The 27941-nt window shown below is 37.9% G+C and overlaps 1 protein-coding gene across 2 annotated transcripts; it reads left to right on the plus strand.

The window, feature by feature from the left end:
- hps3.L (HPS3, biogenesis of lysosomal organelles complex 2 subunit 1 L homeolog) lies at positions 1-27933 on the plus strand. 2 transcript variants are annotated; one of them, XM_041562106.1, is made up of 18 exons: positions 1-258; positions 959-1301; positions 2976-3461; positions 4508-4685; positions 6190-6275; positions 7354-7549; positions 9203-9284; positions 10359-10516; positions 12561-12663; positions 13519-13700; positions 14424-14598; positions 16425-16646; positions 18459-18644; positions 20997-21191; positions 21461-21565; positions 23338-23544; positions 25052-25142; positions 27205-27933. In XM_041562106.1, the coding sequence occupies exons 2-18, from the start codon at positions 1085-1087 to the stop codon at positions 27330-27332; spliced, it is 2997 nt and encodes a 998-aa protein (XP_041418040.1). In that variant the 5' UTR covers positions 1-258; positions 959-1084; the 3' UTR covers positions 27333-27933.
- Positions 27934-27941: the final 8 nt, after the last annotated feature.

Genomic DNA, 27941 nt, shown 5'->3' on the forward strand with positions numbered 1-27941 from the left:
TCACGCTAGCAGCCGATCGGATCGGCTTTCTGGAGGATGTGTCAGCAGCTTGATAGATGATCACTACGGAACGCATTTTAGGACATGCTGAAGGAGACCACTGCTCCCTCCTCCGCCGCTCCGGAAACTTCCGAGAAAACCCGGAAGAAGCAAGGAAGTTCCGAACAGCGGGACATGTTCATCTGCTATCTGGGACGGCGGGACAAGCAGGTAAAATCAGGACACTTGGCAGGGATGAGTCACTGTAGTTGTGCCAATGTAAGTATAGCTGCACATGTACACATTGATTTACCCACGCACAGACGAGGGTCGAGTTCATTTAACAAACTAACAGTTCTTATAACTAATGTAATATATACCCTATATATGTATATATATATCTAAATACTGGACCGAAAAGCTACATAACATATAAAGTGAAAAAGTGGTCATTTATTCATTTATTGAACTGATGTTTCAACCTTCAGAAAGGTCTCTGCTGACACCGAAACACCAGTTTAGTAAATTGCCACTATTTCACTTTGCCACTGTTTAAAGGAGAACTATACTCCCCAAATGAATACAGTTTATATCAAATTAAGCGGCATATTGAGTCTTATCAAACTGGAATATATGTAAGTAAGTCTTGCCCTTTTACTTCTCTTGCCTTGAACCACCATTTCGTGATGGTGCTGCCTTAGAGATCAGCTGACCAGACCTACTGCAACAAAGGAAGAAGTGAAAAGACAGAACTCTGTCTGTTGGCTCGTGTAATCTAACATGTATGGTTTGTTTGTGTGCACCGATCCCAAGGGGTGGCCCTTTTTTTTTTTTTTTTTACTTATGAGCTGTTTTAGTCAATATATTTTTTACAGAGACCTACATTGTTTGGGGGGGGGTATAGTTTTCCTTTAACTAGTGGGAATTGTCTTGGTTGGCAAATAACTGTAGCACTAATCTCTGCTTTGTATTATTCTAGATACCAAGTACCGCTTCATGGTCAGTCTGAAAGCTCACTGTCAATAGACATACGGATGTCCTTTTGAGGATTCAGCAAACTGGGACTCACAATTTACCAACTTGTGTAGCAAAACAGGAACAGAAGATGGTGCGGCTGTACAACTGCCACCCGTTCGGTTCCCAGCGAATTGTGCCTACTAAGCAGGCTCCAGATTTGTTCTGCTGTGGCCGGGATAGTGTATTTGTGATTAGTGCTGGAGGGTGTAAAGTGGAGGTATTTACGGTGTGCCAAAACCTGTGCCAACCTTTGTGCAGCTTTAGCACCCTAGGGAAAGTTCTACATATGGCCTACAATGATGTTGGTAAGTGATATATGTTTTTAAATTCTGGGAAATTCTGCAGCAAATCAATTGGTTCTTACAGATATTAGGGCAAATTGCCCAACAGGGTCATGGTCCTAGGTGTAACATTCGATATACACACCAGTTCCTCATGTGATCTTGCACTTTACCCTGTGATCCGATTTGAATTAATTGTTGCTGTACCTCTACCTCAATATAGTTGTTGTGCTCCACAGATATGCTCTGACATGTTTTCCATAGCAGGGTGGTAAAAGCCCCAGAATATTGTACAAAAGGGGATTTATGCACACACTCAAGGGATTCAATTGCTTAACTGTACATTAGAATGGTTAAGACACGTCATATATATTCTTTCCTTCTGTTGCAGTTTTACACCCTGCTTTGCAGTGATATGGAGTTATATTGGTTTTGCTACATGCTTTCAGGTCACCTCTACACAAAAGGAATAGTATGGGCAATGGCATGCATGACTGTTATGTGTACCTAATAGGGATGCACCGAATCCACTATTTTGGATTCGGCCGAACCCCGATTTTTTTTGCAAAAAATGTGGCCGAATACCGAACCGAATCGGAATCCTAATTTGCATATGGCAATTAGGGATGGGAAGCGGAAATCATTTTTAACTTCCTTGTTTTGTGACAAAAAGTCACGTGACTTCCCTCTTCGCCCCTAATTTGCATATGCAAATAAGGACTCAGATTTGATTCGGCTTTTCAGAAGGATTCGGCCGAATCCTTCTGAAAAAGGCAGATTCCTGGCCGAATCCCGAACCGAATACTGGGTTTCGGTGTATCCCTATTACCTAATTACATAAAACAGCCGTGATGTCAAAGTGTGTTTCCTGGTGCTTAATTTGAAACACTGGGTTAATGCAGTCGGGTCATGGGGATTAGGTGTTTGTTTAATGTCTTGAGAAAGGTCTCCTGAGAGGGAATAAAACATCGGTTTAAATAAATATTTGCCTTTGCTGCTTGTTTGAGACTGTATACTGGCTTTATTTGAGCTAGCACCAGCACCCTTTTTCTCTAAAGCGCTTCATAAGACACTGCTACAGAATATATATAACCTTTGACAGCTTTTTAAACAATTTTTTTTTTAAGGTAAGTTTTATTATTTTAAACATTTAAAACAATACAAAACACAACAACACAACCCATATATATGTCAGGGAGTCAAGCATGAGATACAAGTCGACACAACAATAACCTTTTTTTAATGTAAATCGTGTTTTTTGCTTTACCACTTATTCATAGATGAAAAGCACTCAAAACTTGACTTAAAAGGTAGGACAGGCTATAAAAGTACTGAAGCATTGAGCTGATATGGCACACAGATAGCGGGGAAAAAAGTCATTAATGTTGTTAAGGATTGTTTGACATTTCAAATATCACAATTATGGAAATATCATAATAAGGCAGTTTCCCAGTTATGATTAAGCTGTGAGCATAATTAGTGTAATTAGTACAGTTTAGCTGCTTTTGTGTATGGAAGCAGGTATCTGAGTTTGGGTAAGCGTCTCTTAATGAAACACTCCAGGAGTACATGGCTATGGATTGAAATGCAATTCTTTATGAAAGGTCAGCCTTTAGATCACATTCAAATATTTTTAATTATTGACTTGTAATATTACAGTTCTTCTCTGTATAAATGCATTACATTTGTTTACCTTAGGTGATTATTTGGTCACTATTGAAGAAAAAAATAACGTTTCATCCCTCCGGGCTTATGTCAATTGGAGATGTTCTTCCAGCGAAAATCCCCGTGTGAGCGTGCGAATGGTTGGATTGAAACTGAAATCTCCGCATATAGGTGCCTCAAAGGATCAGATGGAAATTATTGAAATGCCTCTTTCTGAGCCTCCGCTCTGCATTGCCTGCTGCCCTGTACAGGGAGACCTTCTTGTGGGATGCAAGAGCAAATTAATCATCTTTCATTTAAAGAACATTTTCATCCAGGACTCACTAGTTCTTGATTTTGATGGTGATCTTATACTGCATGTGACTGGGATTGTCCCAGTTCAGGCTTCATTTTGTGCTGGATATATTGGCATTATGAATGACCTAGAAGTCTTAGTAATGAAGCTTGTATCCACATCATCAGAAACCCCGTTTACTACACATCAGGATATGAGTGAATTGGAAACCTTTCAGGAGAAAGGTAAAGAGGCTGCGGCTGTAGGCCATGTAGTAAATTCTAATATCATAACAAAGGGCTGATAGATTAAAAACATTTACTGACTTTTGTTCAGTGATTTAATCACAGTGTTAAATACTGAATCAGACTTTTCAATCCAGTTAATTGTTGCCCCTCCCCCTTGCAGTATATACAGTGGCACTGAGGGTGATCTATTCACCCATGGCAATTGATAGCCCAGGCCATAGTGCCAAAATATATAAAGGAATAGTTCAGTGTAAAAATAAAAACTGGATAAATAGATTAGTTAGCCAAAATGTAATGTATAAAGGCTGGAGGGACTGGATGTCTAACATAACAGAATGTAACACAACTTCCTGCTTTTCAGCTCTCTAACTCTGAGTTAGTCACTTAAAGGGGGGCCACATGGGACATAACTGTTCAGTGAGTTTGTCATTGATCCTTAGCACGCAGCTCAGATATAAGAGCAAACAGTTATGACCCATGTGGCTCCCGCTCAAGTCACTGATTGGTTACTGCCTGGTAACCAATCAGTGTAAACCAAGAGAGCTGCAAAGCAGGAAGTAGTGTTCTGGCTATTATGTTAGACATCCAGTCACTCCAGCCTTTATACATTACATTTTTGGCTAACTAACTATATTAGAAACATTTTTTAAACTGAACAATTTCTTTAAACTCACACCAGCGAGCTCGGATCAATTTTTAAAAGTAGCAGTAACAAATACACCCACACTTGCAGGCAATTGCTATAGAATTCAAGGGAGCTGTGCGGGTAACAAAACGTTTCATTTCATATATACTATGATATAAATGTTTATGCACTGGGTGAAGTAGAAAGATGCAAACTGTATCAGTGAGGAGCAGGCTCTGGTAATCCATAGTATTTTCCATGGTATTTTCAGTGCCTCTATTAGTAACTGTGAACAAATATCTGATATACCACAGTCCTAAGCCACAGTACATTGTACTAGTATATGCCATAGTCCTGTGTTTGTATCAATAGATGTTATTATGTAGGAATTTATTGACAATTATTGTCGTCTTCACAGTTACTCTCTCCACTTCAGCATCTCAACTTCCAGAGTCTAGTGACTTTGTCATTTGCCAGAGACCCATGGAACTAATAGGTGAGGAGTGTAAAATGTGTGGCATAGGGATAAGCCCAGAATCAACAGGTCTATCATCGGATTTCCAAAATTGTACTCGAGTATGCCACTTGCTCTACAGGTAATGGATGAATAACTGTTATAAATGCAATATCCTCTTACCCTTTGTGTGTTTTATAGGGCTCTGGGAAGGAAAGGGGGGATCGCCGACCCTGCAACTGTTCTAAATTGATACATTTAGTTTATCCATTTCTTATCTTTGTCCCTGCTGAGCAGAATCCCTGAGTTTCATTAAAGGGGTGGTTCACCTTCAAGTTACCTTTTAGTATGTTAAAGAGTAGCTTATTGTAAGCCACTTTTCAGTTGGTCTTCATTATTTATTTGTGATAGTATTTTTTATTATTTGCTTTATTTTTCTGATGCTTTCATCTAAAACAAATGTTATGTCAGGCTACAAATGTATTGTTATTGCTTCTTTTTTGTTACTCATCTTTCTATTCAGGCCCTTCCTATTCATATTCCAGGCTCTTTTTAAAATCACAGTTGCTAGGGTAATTTGGACACTAGCAACCATATTGCTAAATTGCAAATTGTAGAGCTACTGAACAAAAAGCTAAATAAGTCAAAAACCACAAATAATAGAAAACGCAAACCAATTGCAAATTGTATCAGAATGTCATGCTCTACATCATACTTAAAGTTAACGCAAAGGTTGAACAACCCCACATACAATAGTTGCTAATACTCCAGAGATGCTGCTGAGAAATGTATCAACTAAATGGTAAACAAAATTGCAAAATCGTAACAGTTTAGAGTGCGCCTGAATAACTGAGCTGACAGACTCAAACACCAGAGACAGGGACATTTAACTTTAAACTTAGATTTTGGAAAAATTGTAAAATAAAAAATGGAAAGTAATTGAAAAAAAGTTTTTATTTCTGGTGAACAATCTGAAAACAATTGAACTTAAAGGAATTGTTCAGTATAAAAATAAAAACTGGGTAAATGGATAGGCTGTGCAAAATAAATGTTTCTAATATAGTTAGTTAGCCAAAAATGTAATGTATAAAGGCTGGAGTGAACAGATGTCTTACAGAACAGAATACTACTTCCTGCTTTTTATCAGTGACTTGAGGGGGAGGGGACATTGGTCATAATTGTTGCTTTTGAATCTGAGCTGAATGCTGAGGATCAATTGCAAACTCACTGAACAGTTATGTCCCATGTGGCCCATGAGTTAAAGAGCTCAAAATCAGTAAGTTGGATTCTGGCTATTATATCAGACATCCAGTCACTCCAACCTTTATACATTACAGTTTTGCCTAACTAACTATATTAGAAACATATATTTTTTTTATTTTGCACAGCCTATTTATTTGTCCAGTTTTTATTCTTTACACTTAATTGTTCCTTTAAAAAAGTGTTTGGAAGGTGAACAACCCATTTAATGTGGTTGAAGTGCTTGTAATGCCATAAGCCGGTGTAGTAGTTCTCAGCATATCGGAAGTATGGAGAGTGTAAGAAGCAAAGGGAAAAATCTTGCTTGTTAATGATAGCTGGTTATCCAAATGGATTTGCAAACGTACCATAGATCTAATCTGTTTCTGTGTGCTGTCCTACTTTAGGAGATTTGCACCTGACTTTACTGAAGGCATCCATGTGGAAAACACAAGACTACATTCTCTGCAACTAATGCCAATGTATAAAACAGGTACTATTCTTAATCCTCTCTTAAAGGACATGTCAGCCCAAAAAAAAAACACTATTAAAAGCAACTTTCCAATATTAATTTATTAAACATTGTTGGTGCTTTAAGTTATTTTTAATTGCTGTTGAAAGCAGCATTTACTTAATTCCTCCAGCAAGACAGGTCTGTTAATTTGTTGGTTTATGTTACATTACATTTATGTTACATTGTTTCAAAAGCCAGAGCCACCAGGGCAAAGAATAGAAAGGGACAAACAGACACTGCTTTCAATAGCAATACATGTACAAATAACTTAAAAACCATAGACAATTTGAAATGAATGTATATTGCAAAGTTGGTTAGAATTATGTTTTCTTTTATAATGACATGTTTTTACATATGTGCAGTCTTGTGTGTATAACATCACTGCAGAAAAATACCACTTTGCCTTGCTATCAAGTTACCCTCTATCGTTTTTCCCTCACATATCCCAGGCCTATTCTCATGTCTATTATAAAGCCTCCTAAATACAGTGGAACGTGACCCATTTTATTTGGAGATTGTCCAGTGCATCTCAATGTACCTATAAACAGTATGTCTTAGCACAGCATGATCCTGATCTGCTGTGTTATTTGCTTGCACTTTCTGTTGGACCTGAACCAGGTCTGGACATGCGAGTCAAAATAGGCCCTGGCAAGTACACAGAGACCCTACCAGCCCACCAACAGCCAATTCCACAGTGACTGTCTTTGGCATCTTACAGCAGCCCCTCTGGCATTTGCCAGAACTCACAGATTGCCAGTCTGGGCCTGATCTGAACCAAGCAGCAGCAACTAGCTGAAAACAATGTTTGTGCAGACGTTTGGCAATTTTTTATATAGTTTGTTTCAGTGTGTGAAATGAACATTGCTGCAGAAACCAAAGACTCTTATTTCTTTGTAACTTCCCTTTGAAGTGACTCCTTTAAAATCATGTTTATAGAGTTAGTAGCAAAACATATGAAGGCAGAGCTAGATCAACAGGACCCTCTTGTCTGCTCAGTTTCTAAATGGACATGGCACATAGATTGTTCTTCTGATTGGTTTCTTTTGTATTGAAACAGGAAGTGGTATTGCGTCAGATCCCGAAAGTGCAACGCCTCAAAAAGAGCTTCTGGCCATGTTTTGCTTCTTCTCCATGCCCAATACTGGCTTTCTGTACAGCATTGGGAGCACTGTTGTACGAATTTCTTTGTATCAGTATCCAGAGATGTCCCAGCAGGCAGTTCTAACTCCACAGTTCCTACATGTTATTACAAGGTTGGTAACTCACCACCCCATCAGTTGTGGATTATTTCTAAGGATTCTGTGAGATGTTGTTTTCATCTTTCTTTTTACATTTGCACGATATAGTTGGAATAAGTGTCCTTAAGCAAAAACTGTGTTATATTCACTATGGCATGCTCACATAAATTGAGACGTTACCACTTAAGCTGAAGCCCAGTTCTATCTATACATATGTACAAATACAAAATCTACAAGAAAAGTGTATTTTTGCTAACCAGAATCAGTAAGACAACATTTCATTCCCAACTGTGATTTATGTCACAGTTGGAAATGATATATGTGTATTAAATAGGGATGCACCGAATCCACTTTTTTGGATTCGGCCGAATCCTTTGCAAAAGATTCGGCCGAATACCGAATCCGAACCCTAATTTGCATATGCAAATTAGGGGCGGGGAGGTGAAAACACGTTTTACTTCCTTGTTTTCTGACAAAAAGTCACGCAATTTCACTCCCCGTCCCTAATTTGCATATGCAAATTAGGGTTCGGATTCGGTTCGGCTGGGCAGAAGGATTCGGCCGAATCCGAATCCTGCTGCAAAAGGCTGAATCCTGGCCGAATCCGGAACCGAATCCTGGATTCGGTGCATCCCTAGTATTAAACCCCACAACCTGGCATCAACTGACATCACACTTGGAAACCTATTTATTTGAATACAGCGTGTTTAATACATAGGGCCAGCAGGTGTCAGCGTACACTGGTTTAAATAGTTTTTTTTCATAAACGTTCTCATAACGCTCACAAATGTCTGTTGTTTTTTTTTTTAAACACTTATCTCTTTCGAATACACTTTTGCTAAATATGTATTGTATGACAAGCTGCAGACCAACACCATACATACTTATGTATGCAAACATAAGCTTCACAAGGGAATGTTAATATCCTAGAAAGGCCCTGTACAGAAGGTCATTGCACCACATGCACAGAATGCCTATTTGCTCTCCTAGTTAGTCCTGGAGGCCCAATCTGAAAATCTGAGTGAGATTCTCGTGTAAACACATTTGCCTTTCTAGATATTCTTGGGGGTATATTTATCAAAGAGTGAAGTTAGAGATCGGCACAGTCCACTGGAGTGAAATACCGCCTCTCTCCATTCATTTCTATGGGGTTTTTAAAGGCGTATTTATCAAAGGGTGAAAGTGAATGTTCACCATTTGATAAATACGTCTTTAACAATCCCATAGAAATGAATGGAGAGAGGCAGTGTTTCACTCTAGTGGACTGTGGGGATCTCTAACTTCACTCTTTGATAAATATACCCCTTGGACTTTTGGCTAATACAATTCAAATTGAATAAGTCAGTGGGGTATGTGGACAAATATTAAATCTCTATGGAAAAAGAAAGAAAAAAAAAAAAAACTGCAAAATACATATACTGAAGTGAGGAGACATTTTTGGCTTTGGCACTTAATGGCAAGTATGGTCCATTACAATGCTTTGCTGAGAGGCCCCTCTACATACAAGCTTTGTCGTTTACAATATGTGGTAGTAGGATTCAATTCTGTCATCCTTACATTGACCTGTGGAAGAATAAGCATCAGTTATAAAGATTAGGTAAGTTTTGACTCCACAACACATACAGTACACGGTCCACATAGTGAATGTGTTTTTTTTCTCTTCAACAGAAACAATCTGCAGTGTTTCACAGTAAGATGCAGTGCAGCAGCAGCAAGGGAGGAAGACCCCTACATAGATACAACTATGAAGGTATGTACATATTTGATTTGTTTAATGTAATATAATAACTAAAATGGATTAACTGCAACTGGTCAGAGTTAATGCAAAGATCACTTTCTAGTTATAGGGGTGCAGAATATATTACCATTTTAAAGGACCAGTCATAAAAATATTTTTTAAAAATTCGTTTCTTTGTAACGAAAAAAAAACCAATACAGTTTTAACTTTTAAATCACAAAGCTTTTATTAAGAAATTACTTACCGATTCTCTGCATGGCTCCACTTCAGAATCCATCGTGTGGCACTCGATTTCTCCTCCCTGGCTATCTCCTATAGAAGGCAGGGAGGAGAAATCGAGCACCGCACAATGGATCGTCACCCTGTCGCAGTTTCTGAAGAGGAGCGCATGCAGAGAATCAGCAAGTAATTTCTTAATAAAAGCTTTGCGATTTAAAATTTAAAACTATCTTGGTGGGGTTTTTTTTCGTTGCAAAGAAAAAAATTTTTTTTTAAAAAAATTGTAACTGGTCCTTTAAGCTTAGGACCTAATCTTTATTTGGATAAAGGCTTTCTATAATTTGGGCGAAGGAAGATGAAGACGAGCACACTCCTGGAGATTAAATAAAGAGAACCCCTGGTGCCCAGTGTTAGGAGTCCGGCGACCTCCAATATAGCATGAAGTGAGGGAAACACTGGCACACAGGGAACTTTATGCAGGGTTACCCCTTGCATTATTAAGTGCGGACGTGCAACGTTTCGGGGCGAGCCCCTTTATCGAGCATCATGCTTGATAAAGGGGCTCGCCCCGAAACGTTGCACGTCCGCACTTAATAACGTAAGGGGTAACCCTGCATAAAGTTCCCTGTGTGCCAGTGTTTCCCTCACTTCTTTCTATATTTTGGGACATTGTGCCTGAAATCTACTGGAACATTTAAACATAGAAAAATGTTCTGCAATTCACTTGCATTTATGCTGGGCTAGCTACACGGTGGGAATTTATATTACTGTTTTTGGATAACAGGTTTTAACGTGAGTGATCTCAGACTGTAATGTTGGGATCTCTATATTGAATCTCTATATTCAATGCATTGTTTTTTTCCTCAGTCTTGCCCACCAGTGTCAATGGATGTTTGCACTTTAAGGATGCAGCTTTTTATAGGACTCAAAGCTATAGCACACTTTAAAAAATATTTAATCATCCTGACAAAAACAAATATCGACGACACAGAGGAAAAAGGGAGATCTACTCCCCAAAGGCAAAGGTAAGTTGGTGGTTTTATTGGGTTTATTTCATGTTTAAATGTTGTTTTAGTATTGAAATCCAAATAATGGGGGGGAAAAAAAACATCTGGAAAACTCCTGGTCCAAATTATTATGGATAATATAATCACATACCGGTACCCATATTTCCTTAATGCAGCCTTTCTTAAAGGACATGAAAAACCCCCTCCACAAAAACTTAATCAGTGAACAGCCTCTTTGAAATCTTTAGACAACTGCCACTCTGGTTGTTAAAAGGTTAACAGTAAGGCTGCAGCATCTCCTTAAAGGGATACTGTCATGGGAAAAAAAATTTTTTTCAAAATGAATCGGTTAATAGTGCTGCTACAGCAGAATTCTGCACTGAAATCCATTTCTCAAAAGAGCAAACAGATTTTTTTATATTCAATTTTGAAATCTGACATGGGGCTAGACATTTTGTCAATTTCCCAGCTGCCCCAAGTCATGTGACTTGTGCTCTGATAAACTTCAATCACTCTTTACTGCTGTACTGCAAGTTGGAGTGATATCACCCCCCTCCCTTTTCCCCCCCAGCAGCCAAACAAAAAAACAATGGGAAGGTAACCAGATAGCAGCTCCCTAACACAAGATAACAGCTGCCTGGTAGATCTAAGAACAGCACTCAATAGTAAAAACCCATGTCTCACTGAGACACATTCAGTTACATTGAGAAGGAAAAACAGCAGCCTGCCAGAAAGCATTTCTCTCCTAAAGTGCAGGCACAAGTCACATGACATGGGGCAGCTGGGAAATTGACAAAATGTCTAGCCCCATGTCAGATTTCAAAATTGAATATAAAAAAATCAGTTTGCTCTTTTGAGAAATGGATTTCAGTGCAGAATTCTGCTGGAGCAGCACTATTAACTGATTCATTTTGAAAAAAAAAAAGTTTCCCATGACAGTATCCCTTTAATCATTTCTACTCCTCTAAGCCCCTCAGCCCCCTCCCTCAGGAATTTGCTTTGGTTGTTAATTTATGAGCATGCTCAGATTACTAAACACACCCTCCAGTCTAACAACTAATGAAGAGATAGCATTGCTGTTTCCCATAGGAACTCTTAACTGTCTGATCCAATTTTTTACTCCTAACACCTCTTAACAGATTAACCACTACAGTGCTCAACCCCAGCAGAACTTTTTATCAAAGTATTGCATGTACTTTACAGCATACATGTCCTGTTTGCAGATGTCAGAGGGAAAATGGCTGCCTGGTTAAAGCTGCTATTTGTTTTAGGAAAATGTGATGGTGCTGGCAAATGGAGGGGGCTATATGCAGTACAAATGATGCGGATTGGGAAGATCTGCCCAACTTATATACATGGTAGTAAAATGTAGGCTTTACATGTCCTTTAAAAGCATTTTTCACGATATGCAGAAACCACATTTTTTTTGCTGTAAACTTGCAGCACGGCATAGAGTAGCTATATTACTTCTCATGTTAGAGTGCACGTAAGTGCATGGAGAAGAAAGTAGGAATCACCATAACTTAAGTCACTTAGGGCTGCTGTACATGGGAAGCCATACGCTACTCCTATGAAACTTAATTAATCTTTAGAGAAACAATAACATATGCAATTATTCAGACCCTGTTCAGTCTGCAATAGAACAATAGCTTAATTTGTATTAGGTACTATAGGATTCTGAATTTTTGGCAGCACTGACCCTAATAGCCAGGCACAGTTGATTATAATGTAAAGTCAGTCACTGTTAATAACCATCATGATATACACATTCAGATCCATTGAGCAGCTTACACTCACTTGCTCTCTCTCTCACTCAACTGGCAGTTATTTATTGTTCTATATGATATAACATCAGCCTTGCTAGACTAACTTCTCACTGGAGCATACTCTTGTATCTGTTTCTTGGGCCAACTTTTTTGGAGAGATGGGGAATGCAATGGGAAAGTTTTATGAAAGGTATCCTTTATGCTGTCATATACCAACATAGAGATCTGATTTTCTTCTATTCCTTTGGAAAATCTAATTAATAAATTTGATTTATAATTCTTTCGATTCCTTTCAGATCTAAAAAGCCTGTTAAAAATAAGACAACCGAAGATGCAGAACCTAGCTGGAATTTGTATGTTGTGAGCACCACACCCATTGTTCAACTCTACAAGGAAATGGTATGCATTACCAGAAATGTATCCATTCTATATAAATCTGACAAGCTTTTTAAAAAAGGATAAAAAGGCTAAACTCTCTGGGGTACTTGGTCCCACATTGTACTCCTGCACACAATCAATTTTTACATGCACAGTATGTCCCCTTCATATGGGCTACCACTTGTGGGCAAGTGAAGAATATTATGATATAATAAAAATGTTGATTTTTAAGACCATAAGGTTGAGAAAATGGCACAAGTGGGTAGAATTCCACCTTTTGGTTAAGGTTAGTTGAGACGTGATCCTCAGCTGAAATTCTAGGTGATGAAGATGGTTAACTGAAGCTCAACTCCTGACTGCCAGTGATTCAGATGTCCAAGTGTTTGTTTTGAAGTGGGAATGGAAGGAGGCATATCACCTAGTTATATTAAATATTTTGACCCCTTCACCAGCCTGTGAGCACAGTGTTGTAAGCTAAAAATGTCTGGTGAGAGTTCTCTATACAGGTATGGGACTTGTTATCCATAATGCTCAGGACCTGGGATAAGGGATCTTTCTGTAATTTGGATCGCCATGCCTTAAGTCTGCTTAAAAATAATGCATACATTAAATAAACCCAATAGCATTGTTTGCCTTTAATAAGGCAATATGTTAGTTTGGATTACGTGCAAGGGACTGTTTTATTACTGCAGTGAGAACGGAAAACATTTTGAAACATTTGATTTTTTTTTTTTTTAAATGGAGTATATGGGAGATGGCCATTCCGTAATTCAGATCCTTCTGGATAACGGGTTTCCGGATAATTGATCCTATACCTCTACGTCTACAATGTTTCAATTACTTTGTGTGTTCACTATTTGATCACTCCGTGACTAGGTAGAATACAGCAAAAGATATGAGACTGCGAAGACCCAGGGCAGCATTCATCTGCTTAATGAAGCTCATTTACTACTGAGATCAGCTCTAATGGACCCAAACCTGGATGAATCAATAGTGAAAAGTGAACTAATAGCAGCATTCAGAGAAAGCTGTGCACACTTAGGTGACTGGTTCAGCAGGTATGCATTCATTATTATAAGATTCTTGGTATCCGACTTGGGTTGGGATGTGCTTTATACCAAATACCAGCAGCCACACTTGTCTTTGACCATTGATTCAGTTAAATAGGTTAAAATTAAATTCTTGTTAAATAAAAGGAAAGTAAGGTTTACTCGGAGTGGCACCCCCCAGTGAACCAAGTCACTTACCTCAGACCCCAATGCTAGTGCTTTCCTTCTGTGAAAAAAAAAGTGCACCGGCCCACAATAGTTTCCATGTCCACATGATGACCCTACCTTTTTATTTTATTTTTTTTCTCTGTGATACCTTACACTGGCTCGTGTGCAGTACAGTGTATTGTCATGAACCCAGGCACCAGACCGGTATAGTGAAATTACTGATTTTACAATGGTGCACATGTTCTGCCATAGGACTGTACAAGGAATCTGGAGGTAATAAAGTAAAATTGGAGACGCAGGGCTCCCAATCATTGTACCTGGCATCCAAGTTTAGTGATGAGATCATTTGGGGATACCTAACAAATTGGCACCTCCATGGGAATTCTTTATTAACACAAATGGCATAATGACAAACTAACTGTTAGCCAGTTCATATCTAGAAACATACACGTTCCTAATTGAAATATTATGTGCATTCAGTGTGAATGGTGTGTTGTATAATGTGTGTGTTTTGTATATCTTAATAATCATATTTTTTGTTATTGCCATTTTTCTGATGTTAAGGTTGGGCACGAAGCATTCTCACCTTGCTCTTCCATACTACAAGATGTCCTGCTTATCCATATCTGACATCATAAACAGAATTGTAGGCATGGAAATGCCTCGTGGCTATGGCAAAGGATTTCTATTTTACCTCAAGCATGCTCTATTTGAAGAGCAGGATGAACAGCTGAGTGAGGTATGATTTTCTCTACCGTTAAAGCTGCTCTACTAGTCAAAAGTTAATAATGCACTATGTAATAGAGTGGTGATTCCTGTTTATATTAAGGTATATTCTGACAATTTCCACACAAATACGAAATTATATATAAAAAAAAACAGGCCCATCAGATACTAAATTAGGAATAGCTTCATTCATTACCCTAAAACGTTCTTCCCAGTTAAGATCTTATACTTTAAATGCCCTAAATTCTTCTGAGAAGTGTCGGAATATGATGAACCCAGCCGTCATCAAAAATGTTTTTGTTTTTTTTTTTTGTTTTTTTTAAATAGATATTTAAATCTTTATTTTCTCACCTGATCTAATTGGCTAAATCATGCCAGCCAACCTTATCAAAATACGCAAGTGAAGAAAAATGGAAGAGGGGTAGGTAATGTAGCATTTCATGCTTGAACTTCCATCTTTGTCACATTGACAGGCTCAGGTGAGGTGTAAGTAAACGTTTTCTGATCAGTGGTTCACTACTTTAGTGGTATTTATCTTGGCAGATTGTATTTTTAAAAAACATTAAGATCAATTGGAAAGCATCCCCTTTAAGTTGGGATCTATTTGTGATCATTTTTTGCTGTTCCATGTTTATTTCACTGGTGACACACTTAGGGGGTTATTTATTAAGGTTCAAGTTGTTTTCCATGAAAATTCGAGTTTTCAAGTTAATTTTTTTAGTCAAAGTTCACATTTTCAGGTTAATAAAACAAAAACTAGAATTTTTCGAGATTTATTATACCCTGACCATGGAAATGGCTTGAACCCGAAAATACACCATCTAAAATATGTCAGTCATGTAGGAGTCCATGGCAGAGGTCCCTTGAATCATTTGAAGATGTTAATAGCCTCCATGATGTTTGATGGGTTTTTTTTTTTTGCAGGGTTTTGCCCGAAAACTCAAATAATTTGAGAGATTCTAGTTTTTTCCCACAGTGTTTTCTGATTTCGCAACTCAAACTCACAGAATCAAGTTTTTGTTTTAAATAAGATACCATTTGAGTTGTGAGTTCATTCGAGGTATAAAAAACGCTAACATTCGACCTTTGATAAATAACCCCCTTATTGGGGTAGTGTACACTCATGATCAACTGGAGCCATTATGGCTTATACTGAATATTTTTTCTAATTTTTGCTGTAAGGTAGTGTATCTTGAGTTGCGGGTTAAAAAAATTAAAACGGCTTAATTTCCAATTGCCTTTTATCTGTATCGCTGTTTAACTTTAGCATGCCTCAGAATGGTGGAATAATGCCTTCCTAATTTTAAAAGGGCAAGCAAAGCAGTTCCCAGACAAGTACGAAGCCTTGTATGTTTTTGCTATGCATAAATGGTATCTAACCAACTATGTAATTATTCTGCTGGTATAAGCACTTAAGGAAATGAAATCCTCAACTTCTCATCTCTCACTTTAAAAAAAAAAAAGAGTTTATTGTATGATCCTCCTATATTTATACACTGTGACCATATACGTCCACCCAAAAACTTTTTTTTTTGCATAATAAAAATGTTATTCCGAGCACCTTTCCCAAATACTTACAACAATTTTCAATGATTTTTGTAATTGGGATTGAAAGCAGTATCTGTCTGGCTGTTTACATTTTCACCCATCCTGGGTATGACTTCTAAAACGATGTAACAAGCCAGCTGATTAATAGACCAGGAGGAGACCGGACTTCTGTTGCATTGTTTCAAGGGTCAGACCCAGAGAACACAAAGGGAATGAACAAAAACGGCTTTGAATGCTATTCAGTTCTGCTTGCAAGTTGTATTGTTTTTAACTGTTATGTTATTTTTTTAGGCAATGGCTTTAAAAGTAATTGAAATATTTAATGCCATGGAGAAAACCCAACTGCCTCATGTTTTGTGTAGTCCCTGCCTTGCACATGTATCTCCCAGAAAGGCAATGGGCTACTTGCAGAACTTGCAACCTTCAACCTTAGTGTCACTTATAAAGGCAAACATGGCACGGAGAATGAATGACCTGGACACATGCAAAAATGAAATCCAGCATCATTCGGAGGTAAGGCACCTAAACAATACATTACAACACAATGGAGTAATCACATACTGTCTGACATTACTCGGTATTCCAGTTTGTGGTCGTTTTAACAGATAGTGGGGAATGTCTGCATCTGTATTAATATTCCAACTCTGTATACTAATCTTGGCTGTTATATTCCCTAATTTATATGCCTTATACGGACAAGTAAAAAAAGGGGAAGTTAATTAAAGCAAAGTCTGCAGTTTTCATCTATTTACAGTGGTTGAAGTGAGTTAAAAAGGTGAAGATGTGGTTTTTGCTATCAAATATAAGCTCTATCCACTGAGACATCCACCCACTCCCCATATCACAACGATTTAAAGGAAAACTATACCCCCGAACAATGTAGATCTCTCATGTGTAAAAACCTGATTCATGTAAATAAACCATGTTCATAATAATAAACTTTTTTAAGTATGTGTCATTGAGTAATCATAAATAAAAAATTGCCATTTAAAAAAAAAAATAAGGGATATCCCTTGTGACCCTAGGATTCATGGTGTAAATAAACAAACCATACCTGTTCGGTCACATGAGCCAATTAAAATACATCTTTTGCTTCCCACACTTCTTCCTGTTAGAGTTGTAATATTTCTGGTCTGGTGATCTCTGAGGCAGCACACAGACCATCACAAAATGGTGGTTCAAGGCAAGAGATCTAAAAGGACAGTATTTACTTAAATATATATTCCAGTTTGGTAAGATTCTTTAATATGCCACTTAATTTGATATAAACTTGACTTTGATATCTATTGCTTAAATATTCATTTTGGGGGTATAGTTTTCCTTTAAAGGAGAACTAAAGCTTAACTAAAGAAGTAGCTAGAAATGTTGTGCATTATGTTCTGTGCTTCTGTACTAGCCCAAGGCAACCACAGTCCTTTAGCAGGGAAGATCTGTGTCTCTGAATATGCCCCAGTAGCTCCCCATCCTCTTTTCTGCTGATTCACTGCACATGCTCTGTGCTGCTGTCACTTACTGAACTTAGGGACCCACTCACAATATACAGTACACATAGAATAGAAATGTCACACTATAAGGCTGATTAGTAATTAATACAGATAATTACTAGATGGCAGCACAGAACCCAGTGCAATTAGCATCAGAATTTAATAATCAGCCCTGAAGCATCAGCTTATATTACAGAAAAACCTAATTTTCTGCTGGATAATGTGTGACAACCCCTAAGCTTAGCTTCTCAACAGCTGCTCAGAGCCCACTGAGCAGGTGAGTGTCACAGACACTTTCCAAGATGGTGACCCCCTTGTGACACGTTTGAAGTCCTGGATCATTGCTGCTATTGACCAGCTGAAACTTTAGGCTGGTGCAATAACTTCAGTAAATAAAATTTGCCATTTTTGGCCATATTCATTTTTAGGGTTTATTTCTCCTTTAATATGGAACGTTGGACAGTGTATGGACCCTGCATTTCGTGACATGGGATCCGTTATCCAGATTTATAAACATTGTTTTATAAATTGTTCTATAATTTTATAAATTGTTTATTCCATACCTGTGTTTCTAACACAGGTATGGAATCTATTATCTAAAATGCTGGGTTATTTTTCTGGTATTGAAAACTACTGCATCCTGCCTGAGAGAGTTTCATAGGGATAAATAAGTGGCAGGATGGCATTCCATACCTGTGTCAGCATTGCCTATTTATCCATAGTTCCCATGAAGATTCTTGTAACAGTAAATTTGATTTAATTTTATTATATTTTATTATAAGTATCAGTGTGTCATATGAATATTCTCTCGGTGCTGATGTGCTACATGGTTTCCCTGCAGATGATGTTACTTTGTGCCTTTATGGATGAGCCGAGACTGCTGATGAATGAGAGAGGCAAAGATGTCATCCCAACTGCTTTGGCTTTTTACTTTAAAGACGCTGCACCGGGATTACTTGTGGCTTCTTTAGTGGCTTTGCACGAAAACAACAAAATTAACCTAGCAGAGGCAGAGTTATTCTTCAAGGTAATTGTTTTTGTATGTTATTGTTGTACCGCTCATAAATGCTAAATATAATGTGTACATTTCTGCCCGGTCCTCTGTATTGGAAGGTAAGAATTTCTGTGTTGCAAAGCTAACACTTGTTGTGCTCCATTTGGCACCCTCGTTGGAAGTGAAAGATAGGGTTACCAACAGCCATCTGTAATTGAAATGACAGCAGCTTAGTCAAGGGTTCTCTGAGAAGCCACATCATTTTATTAAAAAAGACCAGTAACTCAAAAACATGTTAACATTTAATTCCCCCCAAAACTGTTATAATAATCTGTAAGGTTTACTCCTTATTGGGGTAGAATTTTACATACAAAAGGCTTCGTAGGAGAGAAAGGGCGACAAACTGCTTGAATTCCTCTGTGCCCTGAACCAGAACTTTGGACCGAAGGACCTTCAGCACCTAAGCACTTCATCAGCCTCTGCAGTTTAAATTTATGTTTCTCTTCCTCCTATTATTGCAGATTTAGTGAAATTAAATATAAGCATATTTTGGTTTTACTGGTCATTTAAAGGGGTGGTTCACATTTATGGTTGTTATAGAATGTTCAATTCTCAACAACTTTGCAGTTGGTCTTCATTTATATTTTATAGGTTTTGAATTATTTGCCTTTTTCATCTGACTCATAGTTTCAGACCCCAACTAAAAAAAGAATGCTCTGTAAGGCTAAAAATTTGTTTGTACAGGTATGGAAATCCGTTATCCAGAAAGCTCTGGATTATGGTAGGCCATCTCCTTTAGAGTCCATTTTATCCAAATAATCCACGTTTTTAAAGGACACGTTTTTTGCCTTTCCTTGTCCTTTAAAAATGATTTCCTTTTTCTCTGTAATAATAAAACAGTACCTTGTACTTGATCCAAACTTATTGTAAGCAACACCTATTGGGTTTATTTAAAAGACAAGGAAAGGCAAAAAAATAAAATCCCATTTTTACTTTCTTTAATGAAAAATAAATCTATCTCCAATATACTTTAATTAAAAAATGTGTACCGTTATTATAAGAAACCTGATTGTATGCAGTGAAATTCTCCCTTAATTTACTGCTGTGGATAGGAATTGTCAGATGGTCCCTAACTGCTGAGCAGGGAAACAATCATACTTATGAACAGCAGGGGGAGCCCCCGCCTTACTTACCAGCCATGCAGAATTCAAGCAGCTTTGTTTGTGATGATCCCTAAGAAGCCCAGACCACACTGAGCATGTGCAGGGTCAGGGTCAGGCAAAGATGTTTAACAAAGTTATGACAGCCCCCCTGTGGCCAACTTTGAAAGCATAAATCATTTGTTTGATTAGGCTTTGTGGTGCAGTAAGTTCATGTTTATGTTTAGTATACAAAACACAGCATTTCTAGCCTTATTCCATTTAAGACCTTCCTTGTCCTTTAATGTTTATATGATTTTCTAGTAGACTTAAGGTATGAAGATCCAAATTATGGAAAGATCCATTATCCAGATAACAGGTTCCATACCCGTACTATTTTTTTATTACTCCTCTTTCTATTCAGGCCCTCTCCTATCCATATTCCAGTCTCTTTTTCAAATCAATGCATGGTTGCTAAGGTAATTGGACCCTATCAACCAGATTGCTGAAATAGCAAACTGAAGAGCTGCTGATTAAAAAGCTACATAACTCAAAAACTAAAAAAAGAAAACCAATTGCAAATTGTCTCAGAATATCACTCTCTATGTCATACTAAAAGTTAATTTAACGGTGAACAGCACCTAGCATAGACATTCCCCTGTACTTAAAGTAAAACTATACCCCAAAATGAATACTTAATCAACAGTTTACATTATATTAAGTGGCATATTAAAGAATCTTACCAAACTGGAATATATATTTAAGTAAATATTGCCCTTTTACATCTCTTGCCTTGAACCACCATTTTGTGATGGTCTCTGTGCTGCCTCAGAGATCACCTGACCAGAAATACTACAACTCTAACTGTAACAGGAAGAAGTGTTGAAGCAAAAGGCCGAACTCTGTCTGATAATTGGCTTGTGACCTAACAAGTATAGTTTGTTGGTATGTTTGTGTGCTCAGTGAGTCCTACGATCCCAGGGGTCAGCCCTTATTTTTTAAAATGGCAATTTTCTATTTATGATTACCCAATGGCACATACTACAGTACTAGAAAAGTATATTATTATGAAAATGGTTTATTTACAAATACCTGGGTGTTACATATGAGCTGTTTTATGCAATATCTTTTTATAGAGACCTACATTGTTTGGGGGGTATAGTTTTCCTTTAACAAGTGGTTGTGTGTGATGGTTCTGGCCTTTTCCCCCTCCGATGTTACCACTTTCTTTGTTTTACCTCATTAGGCACTTTGTGAGAAGATGGATGATGAAGAGAATGTTCCTCAGATGCTTGTTGATTTTTGGGAAGCTCGTCTTTCCACCTACCCCCCTGAATCCGTATTACAGGATATTCTCTTCAAACTGACATCATATTACGTATGGAGAATCTGCCGGCCCCACCATTTATGTGTTAAGCCACTGAAGAGCCCTGAAGATCTGGTAAAAAGCTTTTTATGCAACTTCTTATGTACAAAGCAAACATTTGGGAATTAATAACCAAATATTGATATCTATATTATTTTATACATTATTACATTGTATATAATGCTCATATAAATATTGCCGGGTGATCTTACATTATTACTTTATATATCCCAAAACATTTGCTCCTAATTTAACAGCATTTGATCTGTAGATGTGCAGATTTCTTTCGTTTTCGTTATTTGGAAAACTGGTTTACTTATAATATGCCAACCTCTTGTTTTTAGCGAAATTCCTGTAGTCATTTTGGATTAATAAGCCCTTGGACTTCAAAGATGATGTCTAAGGAATCTGCACTGTGTTATGACTGTGGAGAATTCTTTAAATTACAGGTGTGTTTCCATTCTTATTAAAAATGTAATTCCCTTTTAATTGCATTTATTGTTTATCTGTACTTTCCTCTGTGAAAGCACTTCTTCCCTGTAGCATGATGTACGATATATCCTAGGAATCCTGAGTTATGACTGTGCATATAATAAGTAGGTGGTTGGTGACAGATAAGAACCATGTGTTCTAGTTTGACAGGCATTCTTAAAGTTGTCTCTTTAAAAAGGATATTTACAATTCACTCTTACTATAATGTAGACAGTGGTAAGAAAATGTAATTTAAAAAAAACATCTGATTGCTAGGATTTAATTACCCTAGCAGCCAGACAGCAGTTGGGAAATCAGAATTGAAGGGGCTGAAAATAAATATAAGCAAAACAAAAACAAGAATAACCATAAACTTAAAGTTTCTGAGTGAGTCTGTTTTTGGTTACTGGGGTCATTGACCATGACAACCGCAGAGCCTTTTCTGTTGTAGACTAAACGATGTATGAATGAAGACCAATTAATATTTTTCATAGAATAGGTTCATTGCTAACATGCCAAAACATACTATAACATGAGCATCCCCTTTAATATGGCTTTATAGCTTTAAAGTCATCATTTCAGTCCATGGGGCAGATTTACTAAAGGGCGAAGTGACTAACGCTGGTGAAAATTCGCCAGTGTTAGTTTTCAGGGACTCCGACAATTTACTGACAGGTGCAGGCGTTACTTCGCTAGCGAAGGAGATGGACGCTAGCGGTGATTCGCACTCTATAGACAGGCGAATTTTCACTCTGGCAAATGGGACGTTACACCACAAATTCACTTAGATGCGAATTTTACCGAACATTACCTCTTTCGCCAGACTTCCCTTCGCCAGCTCAGACCAGGTGAAGTGCATTGGTGTGCATAGATCTTCCTCATTCTTCTGTTACTTGCATCATTTTTTTAGTCCAAAAAACGTTGGTGTCTTTTCCTTTTTTCAGAGTGATAGCCTGCAAAAGTCCTTGCAGAGTTCCCCCCTTACGTATGGCACATAAACTATACAGTGGGCTTATGTGTAGGGCAATATAACAACTCTATTATTTATTAAGCTTCCCTGGACTTGTGTAATGTAATGTGTTTGCTGCAACATATACGTCCATTCAACTTTATAATTTCCCGCTGTATGCAAATTAGCCTTCGCACAAGACCTCTAATGAAGTTGCGCTAGGCACAAATGAACGCTAGCGCATCTTCGCTTTGATTTGCTCGCATTGCCAAAGTAAGGCTAGTGAAAATTCACCAGCGTTCGGCACAGTGGACGCAACTTTGCATTTTAGTAAATTAGCGTAGTCTGAGGAATTTTCACCCGGCGAATTTTCGCCGCTTAGTAAATTTACCCACATGGTGGGATTATTTAAATTTGGGGAATTGCAAAATCAACAAAAATGCATGTTAAATGTGGTCAAATAATACAAGGTCGTTTCTAAAGAATGCAAAAAAGTATAAAAAAATTATATAGTATCTATAGTGCCCCCCCCCCCCGAGTTTTCCTGCTTAATTTGTCACACTGGGGCTCATTTATCAACACTGGGCAAATTTGCCCATGGGCAGTTACCTATAGCAACCAATCAGTGCTTGGCTTTTTGAAACCAGCTGCAAGTAGAACAATGAATTCAACAATCTGGTTGCCATGGGTTACTGCCCATTGGCAAATTTGCCCAGTGTTGATAAATGACCCCCACTGTGTTTATAGAAATACTCATTTTACTGTTTCTACCATTTATTTATTTTTTTCTTTTTATCCCAGTCTCTTCTCAGTGGTCCATCCATGGATGTCAAGCTGTTTCTACCATTTCTGAAGCTTATACCCGAAGACAACAACTCCTGTCTGAGTATTCACATTCTGTGTGCAACACGCCTGATGCAATATGAGAAGTCAATAGAGAAGCTTCTGGATCGCTGCCCTGAAGCTGTGATCTCATATGCGAAGCATGAAGTAAAAGAAGGAAGTCGGGTACATACTTTGAGGGGGTGATCCTGGTTTAGCAATTTGTATATGAGGGCCTCTTATCTGAGAACATTATAAATAAGGGCCGGAGAATACATATTTGTGATTTTGGTGGCTGAAAATCACCTAGGTATCAAGTTTGAATATCCCATTAGGGTTGAAACATATAAAGGATTCAACCTGTAATACAAAAAAAAAAAATCCTACCCTGGTTAGAACCCCCTCCCTCCTCCGCCCCAGCCTACCTGTCCCACTGGGCAAATGCCCCTAATTTTTTACTCACCCCTCCGTGCAGATTCTGACCTCGGAGTTCACAGCAGCCATCTTCTTCTATGGTAATCTTCATGTCTTGACGGTATTTTTGGGGCATGCACAGTTGGAGTAAATTTCTGGTCCCGAATCACTGCGCATGTGCCAAAAGAAAATTTTTGGAAGTTTTTGTGACTTTTGGCGCATGCGCAGTGGTTCGGGACCGGAAATTTACTCCAACTGCGCATGCCTCGAAAATTGCTGTCAAGACACGAAGATTACCGTAGAAGAAGAAGATGGCTGCGGTGAACTCCAAAGCCAGAATCTGCACGGAGGGGGGTCTACCCAGGGTAGTGTGGAGAGTATATTTTACAGGTTGAATTCTCCTATCAGCACCTCTTTTGACAGATCTCCATAGCCCCATTATGTCCCGTGATTATGCTGGTTTTGACCCGCCATGTTTATGGCCACAATGGGTAAAGATCCACTTGTTTTTGGGACCTTGCAAAAGAAGCATATATTACCATCTGTATCCAGCTGAAAGGAATTGTTCAGTGGAAAAATAAAAACTGGGTAAATAGATCGGCTGTGCAAAATAAAAATTGTTTCTAATATAGTTAGTTAGCCAAAAATGTAATATATAAAGGCTGGAGTGATTTGATGTATAACATGTCAGTCAGATCAGTACTTCCTGCTTTTCAGCTCTTGGTTTACACTGACTGGTTACCCTGGCTACAAGGCAGTAACCAATCAGAGACTTGAGGGGGGGGCCACATGGGTCATATCTGTTGCTTTTGAATCTGAGCTGAATGCTGAGGATCAATTACAAACTCACTGAACAGTTATGTCCCATGTGGCCCCCCTTCAAGTCGCTGACTAACTCAGAGTTATAGAGCTGAAAAGCAGGAAGTTGGATTCCGGCTGTTTTATTACACATCCAGTCACTCCAGCCTTTATACATTACATTTTTGGCTAACTAACTATATTAGAAACATTTTTTATTTTGCACAGCCTATCTATTTACACAGTTTTTATTTTCACACTGAACTATTCCTTTAAGATAATGTCAAGAGTTGTGTTTCAGACAAATGCTGACAATGCTATAATTCATACATACCTGATTCAGTGCATACAGTGTAGTAACCTTTGCTTATTCTGTTCAACAAATTCACTGTAGAGCGGCCCGCATTTAATAGTGATAGTGGAGATCCAATAGCTACGTGCAAAAATGCTGATACTTTTTTTAATTTTTCCAATGGGATAGGACATTTGGTGGAATATGCTACTGCCTGAACTGTGCAATCGAATCCGATCCATCCAAAGCAATAATGAAGTGTTCATCTCGTCCTTAAAAGGTCTGCTGTTCTTTTACTTTTCTGATGTTTTCTGATTGTTAGATGTGTGGTGAGAGAGGGAAAATAACTGTAAATACTTAGAGAAGCAATGCCAACATCTTGGGAAACACACCTGAATAATGTAGTAATAGACTTTAGCCATGTCCCAGTAAAGGAAAGCAACTTTTGTAACATTGCTTAACCAATAAAAAAGCTTACTGTTGTGGCTCACAGGAGAGCAGGCAATTCATCTACAATCTACATTCTCTGTTGTTAAAGGTGAACAAAACCCTCACTCCCATCTGAGGTTCCTTTTAACACCCCCTCTCCCCACTCCACCAGTTAGTTTCAAACTCCTGCTCTATGTGTACCTCCCTTTAAAAATGCAGAATGGGGTTGGCAGATTACATTTAGGGGATCTTCTGTTGGTTTGGAGACACAGAGCAGATCAGCCTGGATGGCACCAGGTCCTAGGGTAATCTTTAACAGAGAGAACTTTAAAGGGATACTGTCATGGGGGAAAAAAACAATTTCAAAATGAATTATTTAATAGTACTGCTCCAGCAGAATTATGCACTGAATCCATTTCTCAAAAGAGCAAACAGATTTTTTTATATTCAATTTTGAAATCTGACATGGGGCTAGAAATATTGTCAATTTCCCAGCTGCCCCAAGTCATGTGACTTGTTTCTGATAAACTTCAATCACTCTTTACTGCTTTACTGCAAGTTGGAGTGATATCACCCCCTCCCTTTTTCCCCAAAGCAGCCAAAAGAACAATGGGAAGGTAACCAGATAACAGCTCCCTAACACAAGATAACAGCTGCCTGGTAGATCTAAGAACAACACTCAATAGTAAAACCCCATGTCCCCCTGAGACACATTCAGTTACATTGAGGAAAAAAAGCAGCCTGCCAGAAAGCATTTCTCTCCTAAAGTGCAGGCACAAATCACATGACTGGGGGCAGCTGGGAAATTGACAAAATGTCTAGCCCCATGTCAGATTTCAAAATTGAATATAAAAAAAATCTGTTTGCTCTTTTGAGAAATGGATTTCAGTGCAGAATTCTGCTGGAGCAGCACTATTAACTGATGTGTTTTGAAAAAAACATGTTTTCTGATGACAGGATCCCTGTAAACAGCACAAAATGGCATCTGCCAAACCTATTTTTAAACTCTGCACACACAGTGAGACACATTCTAAATTAACTGGTGGTGCTGGGAGTGTTTTTTTTTTTTTCTTTAAAGGTGACATATAACTAGGCATATTGATTGTTTAATTTAAAGTGGTTCTTCTACTATTTACTTTTCTGATCACTTTAGCAATTTATAGCACATTTTTGTGCTGTCTGGGTGTAAAAACTGATAATATGAAATCTAGAAAATAGTCTGAAAGAAGCCATAGGTCTAGTAGTTATTGTTATTCTAGTATGTTATTCCTTGACACAATTCTGCATAATATTTTGTAAGGGAATTTGGCCATTATAGGGTGCTGTTTCATTATGGGCAAGTTCATGTTATAAAATATATAACAGGTTATCTTTAGGGGGTTATTTATCAAAGGTCAAATGTTAGAGGTTTTTATACCTCTTTAATCTTTAATGGGAAAAAACTTGATTCAGCGAGTTTGAGTTGCGAAATGCGAATCTCTCAAATTGATTGAGTTTTCAGCAAAACCCTCCAAAAAAACTCAAACATCATGGAGACTATTTACATCTTCAAATGGTTCAAGGAACCTCTGCCATTGACTGCTACTGGACCTCAACAGGTTTTTAGGTGTATTTTCAGATTCAAGCTATTTCCAGGGTCAGGGTATAAAAATTCTTGAAAAATTTGAGTTTTTTTAAAAAAAAAAACTTGAAAAATGTGTGTATTTTTAAACAAAAAGATGACAATCTGCTTTTATAATTCCAAAACCATAAGAGTGAAATGTACTTTCATGTAAGTGAAGAAAATCTTTTATGATCTTGTCTTGGCTGTCCAGCATGGCAGCTCCCTGTATCCCTTTCTTGCACAGCAAACAGAATAGATAATAGTCTGTCATGTTTTAGTGAATCCTCATTATTTCTGTTGTTTCTTTTAGACACTCTGGAGATGATCGCTATGGAACTCGATACTAAAGACTTTCTCAATGCACTTCCTGATGATGGAACAGCAGCGTTTTTCCTGCCTTATCTTCTAAACCAAAGCAAAAAGAAACTGACAGTTTAAATATTTTATGTTTTGTATTTATTTTAAAAAGTACCAGTTTTATAACCATAATATCTTATTACTATGAATATTATTACTGCAGCCACAATACCATGTGAAGCAAATCAGCTGAGGAGGCAGTGGTATACAGTAAATAATACAACTTCTCTCTATGGCCTTGTGTTTTATTTCAATGGTTTCAGATTGCTGGTGTCTGAAAAGTTGCTAAGAATGGAACATCTTATGACATACTAAATCATAATTTAAAGTGAACCACCCCTTTTACAAGCCCATGCTACTTCCTACAGCCCCTTTCCCTTTGTCAATAGTTCGTCCCGGGGGGGGGGGGGGGTAGATGGCATCTCATGCCACTTCGGGGGATCTTATGTTTGATCGGAACACAGAACATGTACGGTTAAAATAATTTCTGGATCAGCTACAACCGCTCAAGCTCATGGGGTGATTTTCAACAGAAGAGCACTTGAAATGACGCAATAACAATAAAAGTGTAGCTCACAAAGCAATAGTTTTTTGGCTGCTGGGGTCAGTGACCTCCCCCTTCATTTGAAAGATGGAGACGCAGAAGAAGGGGGTAAATACAAAAAAAAAAAAAATATATATATATATATA

Source organism: Xenopus laevis, chromosome 5L (genome assembly GCF_017654675.1).
Source record: "Xenopus laevis strain J_2021 chromosome 5L, Xenopus_laevis_v10.1, whole genome shotgun sequence".
NCBI lineage: Eukaryota > Metazoa > Chordata > Amphibia > Anura > Pipidae > Xenopus > Xenopus laevis.

Coding starts and splice junctions, on each gene's coding strand:
- hps3.L (XM_041562106.1), top strand. CDS start 1,085: ATGGTGCGGCTGTACAACTGCCACCCGTTCGGTTCCCAGCGAATTGTG. Junction 1,302..2,975: donor TATGGCCTACAATGATGTTG/GTAAGTGATATA, acceptor TGTTTACCTTAG/GTGATTATTTGGTCACTATT. Junction 4,686..6,189: donor GTATGCCACTTGCTCTACAG/GTAATGGATGAA, acceptor GTCCTACTTTAG/GAGATTTGCACCTGACTTTA.